Here is a 13,691-nt window from a genome sequence, read left to right as displayed (position 1 = left end):
GAGGGGGGTATGTTGGAGGGGACAGGTGGAGTATGTTAGGTGTCATGCGGGGTTGCCCGGGGCGATGTGTGATCAGGTGACCTCTCTTGCAGGACGGAGCGGCGAAGGTGACGTGCATGGCGTGGTCGCAGAACAACGCGCGGTTTGCGGTGTGCACGGTGGATCGGGTGGTTCTCCTCTATGATGAACACGGGGAGAGAAGAGACAAGTTCTCCACAAAGCCCGCCGATGCCAAGGTGAGTGCCCGGGCCCCGTGTGATGATTGGTGTATGGAGGAGGAGTCTCCTCTGATCTCTTCTCTGATTGGTCTAGTACGGGAAGAAGAGCTACATGGTGAAAGGAATGGCCTTTTCCCCCGACTCTACCAAGATTGCTATTGGACAGACGGACAACATCATCTACGTGTACAAGATCGGCGATGACTGGTGAGTGACAGGAAGAGCGCGCCGCCATACGTCGTCCCCAGCCAGTGTTATCTTCCTCTCCGCCGACAGTGAACCTCTTGGGAGATGTAGTTCTGGGGGCTTGCCTTTGTCAGCAGCTGCCCCTGTCTGGTGGTGACGTCTTCTATAGGAATGATAAAAGTTGCTTCTTGCTGCAGAAGTATCTGGGACTTGATTTAGAGGGGGAGGGGGAGTCTTTGGGGTAATACCCGGGCACATCCTTACACCCCACCAGTATGGTCCATCAGCAGGGACTGGCTCAGTGGAAATGTGTCTCCTGTCTCCATGACACTGTCCTTTCCTCATCCGAATCATCTCCATTTTCTTGTCTCTTGTCTGCAGGGGAGATAAAAAAGTCATCTGCAATAAATTCATCCAGACGGTAAGTATTGTGACACCCCCCCGAAGGGGAAAGGATCCCACCTCAATGGTTGTCACCTCTGCTACTTATCAGGGACCGTGTTATAAAGGACACAATCTAGGGCGCAGTGGGAGGGGTCATTCACTGAGGACGGCAGCACTCCAGGAAGATGGGGACGGGGTCATGAGAAAGTCTCTCGGGCATGACTCCGCCCCCTCACACGTTTCACCCAATAGTCTTAGTCATAGGAGTCTAGGAGGGTGGACCCTTTTTTTTTACTACATCCTGGATCCCCCAATGTAACAATGTCACATCAAATATAACATGGTGGGATCTGGGGTACAGTATGAGGGTTCCACCCTCCTAGACCCCACCCCCCCGCCTCCTATGACTGAGGCTATTGGGTGAAATGTGTGAAGGGGCGGAGTCACATCAACTATAACATGGTGTCATTGTGGGGTCTGGGGTACAGTATGAGGGTTCTGACTCCCCAAGACTTCCCCGCCTCCTATGACTGAGATTATTGGGTGAAATGTGGGAGGGGGCGGAGCACATCAACTATAACATGGTGTCATTGTGGGATCTGAGGTACAGTATGAGGGTTCCACCCTCCTAGACCCCCCCCCCCCGCCTCCTATGACTGAGGCTATTGGGTGAAATGTGTGAAGGGGCGGAGTCACATCAACTATAACATGGTGTCATTGTGGGGTCTGGGGTACAGTATGAGGGTTCTGACTCCCCAAGACTTCCCCGCCTCCTATGACTGAGATTATTGGGTGAAATGTGGGAGGGGGCGGAGCACATCATTTTTTTAGTGTGTTCATATCTAGGACACATTGAGCTCCTGCATGGTAAGGTAGTTCCTCAGACGCAGCAGATCCCCCAGCTCCCCCGGGTGCTGCACGCTGTAGTGTGTTCATATCTAGGACACATTGAGCTCCTGCATGGTAAGGTAGTTCCTCAGACGCAGCAGATCCCCCAGCTCCCCCGGGTGCTGCACGCTGTAGTGTGTTCATATCTAGGACACATTGAGCTCCTGCATGGTAAGGTAGTTCCTCAGACGCAGCAGATCCCCCAGCTCCCCCGGGTGCTGCACGCTGTAGTGTGTTCATATCTAGGACACATTGAGCTCCTGCATGGTAAGGTAGTTCCTCAGACGCAGCAGATCCCCCAGCTCCCCCGGGTGCTGCACGCTGTAGTGTGTTCATATCTAGGACACATTGAGCTCCTGCATGGTAAGGTAGTTCCTCAGACGCAGCGGATCCCCCAGCTCCCCCGGGTGCTGCACGTTGTAGTGTGTTCATATCTAGGACACATTGAGCTCCTGCATGGTAAGGTAGTTCCTCAGACGCAGCAGATCCCCCAGCTCCCCCGGGTGCTGTAGTCAGATGGGCCCATATCTGTACTGTGTATTCTAGTCATAATGACAGCCTGATTTCTTCTTTCACCTGTTGTGTCTCCACTCCGCAGAGTGCGATCACCTGCCTCCTCTGGCCTCTGGAGAACACCGTCGTCTTCGGCCTGGCGGAAGGGAAGGTACGTTCACTTTTCCCGCGCTGTATTTCCGTAGCCGCCATGTTTCACAGAGTTTCCTATCCAATCCCCCGTCCCCTGCGCGGCACTTACACCCGAGCTCCGGACACACAAACTGCGATTCACCATAAAAGGGCCGCCATCCACTTTGCTGCCCCAAATGCCTTTACAAGCCCAGATATTACCTTGTAAAAGGAGCATGTGCAGAGAGCAGAGCTGTGGGAGGAGCCCAGCAGGCTCCACCTACCACTCAAATCCTGGCCACACCTAGTCCCACCCACTGCTTTCTGGATTGGCAGCACTGCCTCTGCTGCTGAAACCCTCCCACTGTGAGCTGCAGTGCCTGGGAGGGGGGCGGGTGAGACGCGGGTGAAGGAGGATTTTGTGTAATACAATAAAATAATCTCTAGATGTTTTCTCTGCTCTCCAGGTGCGGATGGCAAACACCAAAACCAACAAGTCTTCCACCATTTGCAGTGTGTATGTGGGATGTCACAGCGGTAACCTCGTCCTCTCTCTGGGGTCACAGTGTTTCGGGGAAAGGAATTCTGTCTGGACACGCTGATGGCACGATCGTCCGCTACTTCTTCGATGATGAGGGATCCGGGGAATCTCAGGTGAGTCCCATGACATTCATTACTCCCTTACCTGTCCTGTACGGGGTGATGATGTCCTCCATACCTGTCCTGTACGGGGTGATGATGTCCTCCCTTACCTGTCCTGTACGGGGTGATGATGTCCTCCCTTACCTGTCCAGTACGGGGTGATGATGTCCTCCCTACCTGTCCTGTACTGGATGATGATGTCCTCCTTACCTGTCCTGTACGGGGTGATGATGTCCTCCCTACCTGTCCTGTACGGGGTGATGATGTCCTCCATACCTGTCCCGTACGGGGTGATGATGTCCTCCATACCTGTCCTGTACTGTGTGATGATGTCCTCCTTACCTGTCCTGTACGGGGTGATGATGTCCTCCCTCCCTGTCCTGTACGGGGAGATGATGTCCTCCCTCCCTGTCCTGTACGGGGAGATGATGTCCTCCCTCCCTGTCCTGTACGGGGAGATGATGTCCTCCCTCCCTGTCCTGTACGGGGAGATGATGTCCTCCCTCCCTGTCCTGTACGGGGAGATGATGTCCTCCCTCCCTGTCCTGTACGGGGAGATGATGTCCTCCCTCCCTGTCCTGTACGGGGAGATGATGTCCTCCCTCCCTGTCCTGTACGGGGAGATGATGTCCTCCCTCCCTGTCCTGTACGGGGAGATGATGTCCTCCCTCCCTGTCCTGTACGGGGAGATGATGTCCTCCCTCCCTGTCCTGTACGGGGAGATGATGTCCTCCCTCCCTGTCCTGTACGGGGAGATGATGTCCTCCCTCCCTGTCCTGTACGGGGAGATGATGTCCTCCCTCCCTGTCCTGTACGGGGAGATGATGTCCTCCCTCCCTGTCCTGTACGGGGAGATGATGTCCTCCCTCCCTGTCCTGTACGGGGAGATGATGTCCTCCCTCCCTGTCCTGTACGGGGAGATGATGTCCTCCCTCCCTGTCCTGTACGGGGAGATGATGTCCTCCCTCCCTGTCCTGTACGGGGAGATGATGTCCTCCCTCCCTGTCCTGTACGGGGAGATGATGTCCTCCCTCCCTGTCCTGTACGGGGAGATGATGTCCTCCCTCCCTGTCCTGTACGGGGAGATGATGTCCTCCCTCCCTGTCCTGTACGGGGAGATGATGTCCTCCCTCCCTGTCCTGTACGGGGAGATGATGTCCTCCCTCCCTGTCCTGTACGGGGAGATGATGTCCTCCCTCCCTGTCCTGTACGGGGAGATGATGTCCTCCCTCCCTGTCCTGTACGGGGAGATGATGTCCTCCCTCCCTGTCCTGTACGGGGAGATGATGTCCTCCCTCCCTGTCCTGTACGGGGAGATGATGTCCTCCCTCCCTGTCCTGTACGGGGAGATGATGTCCTCCCTCCCTGTCCTGTACGGGGAGATGATGTCCTCCCTCCCTGTCCTGTACGGGGAGATGATGTCCTCCCTCCCTGTCCTGTACGGGGAGATGATGTCCTCCCTCCCTGTCCTGTACGGGGAGATGATGTCCTCCCTCCCTGTCCTGTACGGGGAGATGATGTCCTCCCTCCCTGTCCTGTACGGGGAGATGATGTCCTCCCTCCCTGTCCTGTACGGGGAGATGATGTCCTCCCTCCCTGTCCTGTACGGGGAGATGATGTCCTCCCTCCCTGTCCTGTACGGGGAGATGATGTCCTCCCTCCCTGTCCTGTACGGGGAGATGATGTCCTCCCTCCCTGTCCTGTACGGGGAGATGATGTCCTCCCTCCCTGTCCTGTACGGGGAGATGATGTCCTCCCTCCCTGTCCTGTACGGGGAGATGATGTCCTCCCTCCCTGTCCTGTACGGGGAGATGATGTCCTCCCTCCCTGTCCTGTACGGGGTGATGATGTCCTCCCTACCTGTCCTGTACGGTTTCCACACCCCCGTCCTGCCCTCCTCAGTGTGAGTGACAAGGGATGTCGGTCATCTCTGTATCTCTACCTGCAGCCTGATTGGGGTTTCCATGATGATAAAGTTCCTCTCTTGCCGAGATGCTGAGCATTTACCTTCTCTGCCCCCCCAACCCACTGAGCTGCTGGAGAGGAGTGGGAGCAAGCCGTTGTCTTCAATATCACCAGATGAGGATAGTGGAGGTGGTCTGTGTTGGGCTGGCTCAGCAGGACTTTCTTGGGCCTTGTGACCGGCGGCTTCTGGGCACACACAGGACTGATCTACAGAGTAATACAAAGTCTCATAACATGTCCCTCTCCGGGGTTCTTACCATGTTTTTGATGTGTTACAGGGGAAGCTGGTTACCCACCCATGCCCACCTTACGCCCTGGCATGGGCATCTAACAGCATTGTGGCAGGAGGCTGCGACAAGAAGCTGGTGGCCTATGGAAGGGAAGGGCAGATCATTCAGACCTTTGACTACAGCCGGGACCCTGCAGAGAAAGAACTGAGCGTGGCTGTCACCAGTCCCAGCGGCCAGTCCGTGGTTGTCGGCAGCCATGACAGGTAGGAAGATGGTCGATGTTATGGTGGGCATGTATAATGTCCTGACACTTACTGACTCTTCCTCTCCCTAGGCTTCGGGTCCTGAACTGGAGCCTCCGCAGAGGATTATGGGAGGAGGCCAAACCCAAAGACATTCCGCACCTGTACAGCATCACTGCATTGGCCTGGAAGAGGGACGGCTCTCGTCTGTGTGCGGTGAGGACACTTCTGAATAAACTGTATACTTCAAGCTTGGCGTTCTGACACATGTGGAGTCACTCCCTATCAATGGCTTGGGGAGCTGTATTACATTGGGGGATGGAAGGGAAGGCAGTTGTAGCTCCTAAAGTCCAGGCCTGCTTCCTGAGTGTGATAGATATGGGGGTTCAGTTGTAGCTCCTGATGTCCAGGCCTGCTTCCTGAGTGTGATAGATATGGGGGTTCAGTTGTAGCTCCTGATGTCCAGGCCTGCTTCCTGAGTGTGATAGATATGGGGGTTCAGCCAGCTCCTGAAGTCCAGGCCTGCTTCCTGAGTGTTATAGATATGGGGGTTCAGTTGTAGCTCCTGAAGTCCAGGCCTGCTTCCTCAATGTGGTGGATATGGGGGTTCAGCCAGCTCCTGAAGTCCGGGCCTGCTTCCTGAGTGTTATAGATATGGGGGTTCAGTCGTAGCTCCTGAAGTCCAGGCCTGCTTCCTGAGTGTGATATGGGGGTTCAGTCGTAGCTCCTGAAGTCCAGGCCTGCTTCCTGAGTGTTATAGATATGGGGGTTCAGTGGTAGCTCCTGAAGTCGAGGCCTGCTTCCTGAGTGTGGTGGATATGGGGGTTCAGTCATAGCTCCAGAGGTCCAGGATTGCTTCCTCAATATGGTGGATATGGGGGTTCAGTCAGCTCCTGAAGTCCAGGCCTGCTTCCTGAGTGTGATATGGGGGTTCATTCGTAGCTCCTAAGGTCCAGAATTGCTTCCTCAATGTGGTGGATTTGGGGGGTTCAGTCAGAGCTCCTGAAGTCCAGGATTGCTTCCTCAGTGTGGTGTTTTGGGGGTTCCCTGTGCTCACAGGAGAAGATGAATGAAAGTACCTCATGGTGCCTGATAAAAGGGACTAGTTGGGTTTTTGTTTTGCTTATATAACAGGTCCTCTTTGGGAAGGGTGACGAGTCAGGTCCCAGCTCCAGACACCAGTGATATAATTTGTCACCTTTACATCCCAGTACAAGAAATTGCATTCTTTATGCTGTGACCTAAGTTGTCATATAGCTTAGTACAAGAAGTGTGGTGACCTCTCTATCCTCTCCTACCTCCCAGGGGACGCTGTGCGGAGGAGTGGAGCAATTCGACTGTTGTTTGCGCCGGTCGTTGTACAAGAATAAGTTTGAGATGACCTATGTGGGCCCCAGCCAGGTGAGTCCAGGCAGTGTGTGTGTTAGATATAATATGATCTATGAGGGCCCCGGCCAGGTGAGTCCAGACAGTGTGTGTGTTAGATATAATATGATCTATGAGGGCCCCGGCCAGGTGAGTCCAGACAGTGTGTGTGTTAGATATAATATGATCTATGAGGGCCCCGGCCAGGTGAGTCCAGACAGTGTGTGTGTTAGATATAATATGATCTATGAGGGCCCCGGCCAGGTGAGTCCAGACAGTGTGTGTGTTAGGTCATATTATATCTATGTGGGCCCCGGCCAGGTGAGTCCAGGCAGTGTGTGTGTTAGATATAATATGACCTATGTGGGCCCCGGCCAGGTGAGTCCAGGCAGTGTGTGTGTTACATATAAGATGACCTATGAGGGCCCCAGCCAGGTGAGTCCAGGCAGTGTGTGTGTTAGATATAAGATGACCTATGAGGGCCCCGGCCAGGTGAGTCCAGGCAGTGTGTGTGTTAGATATAATATGATCTATGTGGGCCCCAGCCAGGTGAGTCCAGACAGTGTGTGTTAGATATAATATGACCTATGAGGGCCCCAGCCAGGTGAGTCCAGGCAGTGTGTGTGTTACATATAAGATGACCTATGAGGGCCCCAGCCAGGTGAGTCCAGGCAGTGCGTGTGTTAGATATAATATGACCTATGAGGGCCCCAGCCAGGTGAGTCCAGGCAGTGCGTGTGTTAGATATAATATGACCTATGAGGGCCCCAGCCAGGTGAGTCCAGGCAGTGCGTGTGTTAGATATAATATGACCTATGAGGGCCCCAGCCAGGTGAGTCCAGGCAGTGCGTGTGTTAGATATAATATGACCTATGAGGGCCCCAGCCAGGTGAGTCCAGGCAGTGCGTGTGTTAGATATAATATGACCTATGAGGGCCCCAGCCAGGTGAGTCCAGGCAGTGCGTGTGTTAGATATAATATGACCTATGAGGGCCCCAGCCAGGTGAGTCCAGGCAGTGCGTGTGTTAGATATAATATGACCTATGAGGGCCCCAGCCAGGTGAGTCCAGGCAGTGCGTGTGTTAGATATAATATGACCTATGAGGGCCCCAGCCAGGTGAGTCCAGGCAGTGCGTGTGTTAGATATAATATGACCTATGAGGGCCCCAGCCAGGTGAGTCCAGGCAGTGCGTGTGTTAGATATAATATGACCTATGAGGGCCCCAGCCAGGTGAGTCCAGGCAGTGCGTGTGTTAGATATAATATGACCTATGAGGGCCCCAGCCAGGTGAGTCCAGGCAGTGCGTGTGTTAGATATAATATGACCTATGAGGGCCCCAGCCAGGTGAGTCCAGGCAGTGCGTGTGTTAGATATAATATGACCTATGAGGGCCCCAGCCAGGTGAGTCCAGGCAGTGCGTGTGTTAGATATAATATGACCTATGAGGGCCCCAGCCAGGTGAGTCCAGGCAGTGCGTGTGTTAGATATAATATGACCTATGAGGGCCCCAGCCAGGTGAGTCCAGGCAGTGCGTGTGTTAGATATAATATGACCTATGAGGGCCCCAGCCAGGTGAGTCCAGGCAGTGCGTGTGTTAGATATAATATGACCTATGAGGGCCCCAGCCAGGTGAGTCCAGGCAGTGCGTGTGTTAGATATAATATGACCTATGAGGGCCCCAGCCAGGTGAGTCCAGGCAGTGCGTGTGTTAGATATAATATGACCTATGAGGGCCCCAGCCAGGTGAGTCCAGGCAGTGCGTGTGTTAGATATAATATGACCTATGAGGGCCCCAGCCAGGTGAGTCCAGGCAGTGCGTGTGTTAGATATAATATGACCTATGAGGGCCCCAGCCAGGTGAGTCCAGGCAGTGCGTGTGTTAGATATAATATGACCTATGAGGGCCCCAGCCAGGTGAGTCCAGGCAGTGCGTGTGTTAGATATAATATGACCTATGAGGGCCCCAGCCAGGTGAGTCCAGGCAGTGCGTGTGTTAGATATAATATGACCTATGAGGGCCCCAGCCAGGTGAGTCCAGGCAGTGCGTGTGTTAGATATAATATGACCTATGAGGGCCCCAGCCAGGTGAGTCCAGACAGTGTGTGTTAGATATAATATGACCTATGAGGGCCCCAGCCAGGTGAGTCCAGGCAGTGTGTGTGTTAGATATAAGATGACCTATGAGGGCCCCAGCCAGGTGAGTCCAGGCAGTGTGTGTGTTAGATATAAGATGACCTATGAGGGCCCCAGCCAGGTGAGTCCAGGCAGTGTGTGTGTTAGATATAAGATGATCTATGAGGGCCCCAGCCAGGTGAGTCCAGGCAGTGTGTGTGTTAGATATAAGATGACCTATGAGGGCCCCAGCCAGGTGAGTCCAGGCAGTGTGTGTGTTAGATATAAGATGATCTATGAGGGCCCCAGCCAGGTGAGTCCAGGCAGTGTGTGTGTTAGATATAATATGACCTATGTGGGCCCCAGCCAGGTGAGTCCAGGCAGTGTGTGTGTTAGATATAATATGACCTATGTGGGCCCCGGCCAGGTGAGTCCAGGCAGTGTGTGTGTGTTAGATATAAGATGACCTATGTGGGCCCCGGCCAGGTGAGTCCAGGCAGTGTGTGTGTTAGATATAAGATGACCTATGTGGGCCCCGGCCAGGTGAGTCCAGGCAGTGTGTGTGTTAGATATAAGATGATCTATGAGGGCCCCGGCCAGGTGAGTCCAGGCAGTGTGTGTGTTACATATAAGATGACCTATGAGGGCCCCAGCCAGGTGAGTCCACACAGTGTGTGCGGTACATATAACATGATGTATGCTGATTTCTGATCCCGGTGTCTGCTCGGCTGTGCTCACTGATCGCCTGCAGTGATATACGTCACACAGACAGCGCTGTAGGAATATGTTCTCCGATCTGTTCTGCAGGTGATTGTAAAGAATCTCTCCACCGGGACCCGCGTGTTCCTGAAATCCCGGTACGGCTACGAAGTCAGTGAGGTTAAAATCATGGGCAAGGACCAGTACCTGGTGGCGCACACATCGGACACCTTACTGCTCGGAGATCTGGGCACCAACCAGCTGAGCGAGGTACGATCTCCCCACAGAAAGATGATGTGTGCAGGGTGGTAACCCATAGCAACTGATGGCAAATGATTCATGTAATAATGAAACTGTAAACTACTGAACCTGTGCGAGCCTCTATATCTACAGCTCACGATGTCATGTGACCTTGCTGTCTCCTTCCTATAGGTGGCCTGGCCGGCTTCTGGAGGAAACGAGAAATTCTTCTTTGAAAATGAGAATGTAAGAAGCACAAAATACACAGTACTGGAGAGAGCCGCTATCATCCCTTTCCCTACTGCCCCAAAATGCTGCCTGCCTTTGCCCTTTCAACTCAAAATTCTGCCTGGCTTTGCACTTGCCCCCCAAAATATTGCTTGTCTCTGCCCCCGCACCCAAAATTCTTTCTGCCAGCAACAGCTGCCTCAGAGTTCTGCCTGCCTCCACCCTCCTAACTCTGAATTCTGCCTTTATCCGACTCTGCACCACAAATTCTTCCTGCCTCCACTATGTGGCCCCAAAATTCTGCCTGACCCTGCACTTCAGAATTATACCTTGCCACACCCGCTGTCCCAAAACTCTTCCTGCCTCTCCCTTTGAACCCCTAATTTTTGTGTGCTTCTGATTCTGCACCCCCAAATTTTTACCTGCCGCTGCCACACAATTCTGCCTGCCTCCACCCTTGCACCCCAAAATTCTGCCTGCCTCCACCCTTGTCTCCACCCTCCTAACTCTGAATTCTGCCTTTATCCGACTCTGCACCACAAATTCTTCCTGCCTCCACTATGTGGCCCCAAAATTCTGCCTGACCCTGCACTTCAGAATTATACCTTGCCACACCCGCTGTCCCAAAACTCTTCCTGCCTCTCCCTTTGAACCCCTAATTTTTGTGTGCTTCTGATTCTGCACCCCCAAATTTTTACCTGCCGCTGCCACACAATTCTGCCTGCCTCCACCCTTGCACCCCAAAATTCTGCCTGCCTCCACCCTTGCACCCCAAAATTCTGCCTGCCTCCACCCTTGCACCCCAAAACTGTGCCAGTCTCCTCCACTGCATCCCAAAATTATGTGTGCTCCTGCACCAATAAATTCTGCCAGTGGACAGCCTCCTGTCTACTGCCTGCCTCCCCTTTTCTCCCCCCATCCCATGCATTCTATTATTCTGCTTGTCCCAGGTCATGGTACCCAATATTCTGCCTTTCTTTTCCCTCCCTGCTTTGTGAAATCTTGCTTTTCTCCACCCTTTGTACCCCACAATTCTGTCAATCTCCACCCATTCTCCAGGTGGGGGGGGGGTGTGCTCGTGGATGATAACGTGTATGTCTCACAGGTCTGTATGATCTTCAATGCTGGGGAGCTGACGCTGGTGGAGTACGGAAGTTACGAGGTCCTGGGGACTGTCCGCACGGAGTTCATGAACCCCCATCTCATCAGGTAAGTGCGGCTGCCATGGCCCTTACCTCCTCACCATACAACAGTCATAGACCCATCACCTAAACGCTGAAAATTCATAACCCCTCACCATGCAATGATCATAAACCGTCAAACAAAACGTAAATTCCATGCACCAAAACCGATTTGTGCCGCAGTATTTCACGGATAAATGTCTTGATGTTCGGATTTAACACCCCCAGGAAGTCTGTGAAGGTCGCATTGATCCCGGCCCTGGAATATCTCGTTGTACTCCGTCATATTCAACTGGATTTGTTCTGTAATGTTGAAGACGTTTAACAGGTTTTCCGAGCCACTGCTTCTGTTCTGATTAGTGTCCACACAGGAAGTACTCCATCCACACAGGAAGTACTCCACCCACACAGGAAGTACTCCATCCACATAGGAAGTACGGACACCTCAATCCAATCACCATGCAAGTGATGTGTCTGGGTGTTACTGTCCAAAACAGGACGGGAGGTGTAAAAGTTGTGAAACCGCTTAGTTCTGGTTCCATAATCCCATTCTATGTGTCGGGAAGACTTCATGAGTCCTAAACCTCCGATTTACATGGCTGGAGGTGGGAATTGTTGTCGATACACCAGGAGTAGAGATGTTAAAGCCGCAATATATGTTATGACAGATGTGTTGAAGGCCCCCCGCCCCTTTTGACGTAGATGTCCTCATGCAAACCAGTTGTCTCCTCTGTAGTGCCTAGATGTGTCCCTATGGTGGATATTATCACAGCTACAGAAGCCACCCCCAAATCAGTGTGGTCTCGCGGCCGCCTAATTTATCTGAAAGAGCTGCTGAGTGGAGGAGGAGGGGCCAAGGCGCGGCTGGGTGGCGGCCCGGCCGGAGGAGGTACTGCGGGAAGAAGCTGTGGGCAGTTCAAGGCTGCCCATACCCCACCATCTGACGGCGGGATGCCCCGAAGGCAGGCTGGGGGGCTTCAGGAAAAGGACCCTGCACAGCCCACCATAGATCCTGCAGAGCCCACCTGAGAGTCTGTGGTGGGCTTTGCAGGTTCTATGGTGGGTTGTGCACGGTCTGTGGTGGGCTCTGCAAGGTCTCAGGTAGGGTATGCGGGGTCTGTGGTGGGCTCTGCAGGGTCTCAGGCTGAGATTCTTTACAGCCCACCTGAGACCCCGGCTACCCTGCTACGATAGTTACGTAACCTGTCAGAAGCTGGATACAGCGACTGACAGCTTAAGCAAAATGTCTTAAACAGGAAGGGGTGGGGCAGATTTAGATTGCGTGGGGGCGCCTGAGTGTAGTCTTGCTGAGGGCAGCAAAAAAAACTAAATACCCCACTACATGACTACTACTAGAAACGCACCAAAAAATGAGTGCTGAAGAAAATATTGTCTCGGCTCATCTATTCTGCTTTGTCTGTGTATAGCGCCCGTCTAAATGAGAGGAAGCAGCGCGGTGTAGAAGACAACAAGAAGCTGGCCTATCTGATTGACATGAAGACAATTGCTATAGGTAAAATTTCAGGGGAACTCAAACATTTGCCTGCCATGTTCCACTGTCCTGTCAAATCCATACACTAGCTGATCCAGGGCAGGGTGTCCACAGGGTACACATGTACTGCCCATCTACAATAGGACCAACCATCTATAGGTGTCTGCTCCACCTTGCCACATACTGACCCATCTATAGGTGTCTGCTCCACCTTGCCACTTACTGACCCATCTATAGGTGTCTGCTCCAGCTTGCCACATACTGACTCATCTATTGGTGTCTGCTCCACCTTGCCAGATACTGACCCACCTATAGGTGTCTTCTCTACCCTGCCACATACTGACCCATCTGTAGGTGTCTGCTCCACCTTGCCACTTACTGACCCATCTATAGGTGTCTGCTCCACCGTGCCACATACGGACCCATCTGTAGGTGTCTGCTCCACCTTGCCACATACTGACCCATCTATAGGTGTCTGCTCCACCTTGCCACATACGGACCCATCTGTAGGTGTCTGCTCCACCTTGCCACTTACTGACCCATCTATAGGTGTCTGCTCCACCGTGCCACATACGGACCCATCTGTAGGTGTCTGCTCCACCTTGCACATACTGACTCATCTGTAGGTTTCGGTTTCATCTTCCCACACATACTGACTTGAGGTATCCCCTTCTCTTCCCATATGTGATTGGATGAATAGGTTCCTCACTATCGTTCTACATTTTCTGATTGACAATTGTCTTCCTGTTTATGGCAGTGGATCTAGTCACCGGTTATAATATCGGGATGGTCACCCATGACACCAAGATCAACTGGCTGGAGCTGAATGAAACTGGCCACAAACTCCTCTTCAGAGACAAAAAGCTTCGGGTGAGAGAAATGGACCCAAAACTTCTGTGCTATTCTACCCCATTCATATGGACTCTCCTCATCTACCCCATTCATATGGACTCTCCTCATCTACCCCATTCATATGGACTCTCCTCATCTACCC

The 13,691-nt window shown here is 53.0% G+C and overlaps 1 protein-coding gene across 1 annotated transcript in view; it reads left to right on the top strand.

Annotated features, from left to right (window-relative positions):
- The window catches only part of LOC108792499 (intraflagellar transport protein 172 homolog), a 32,057-nt gene that overhangs the window by 3,266 nt on the left and 15,100 nt on the right, over positions 1–13,691 (top strand). The window contains 14 exon segments of the mRNA XM_018563292.1: positions 93–236; positions 313–425; positions 786–825; positions 2,275–2,340; positions 2,768–2,863; positions 2,865–2,954; positions 5,186–5,400; positions 5,472–5,595; positions 6,685–6,780; positions 9,665–9,826; positions 9,989–10,042; positions 11,130–11,233; positions 12,633–12,718; positions 13,455–13,567. Of these exon segments, the coding sequence (XP_018418794.1) occupies positions 93–236; positions 313–425; positions 786–825; positions 2,275–2,340; positions 2,768–2,863; positions 2,865–2,954; positions 5,186–5,400; positions 5,472–5,595; positions 6,685–6,780; positions 9,665–9,826; positions 9,989–10,042; positions 11,130–11,233; positions 12,633–12,718; positions 13,455–13,567 (1,503 nt within the window).

The sequence above is a fragment of the Nanorana parkeri genome, unplaced genomic scaffold (genome assembly GCF_000935625.1).
Source record: "Nanorana parkeri isolate BGI_ZX_2015 unplaced genomic scaffold, ASM93562v1 scaffold648, whole genome shotgun sequence".
Classification (NCBI taxonomy): Eukaryota; Metazoa; Chordata; class Amphibia; order Anura; family Dicroglossidae; genus Nanorana; species Nanorana parkeri.
Note: the sequence above shows the minus strand (reverse complement) of the source record. Positions and strands in the feature narration are given on the sequence as shown.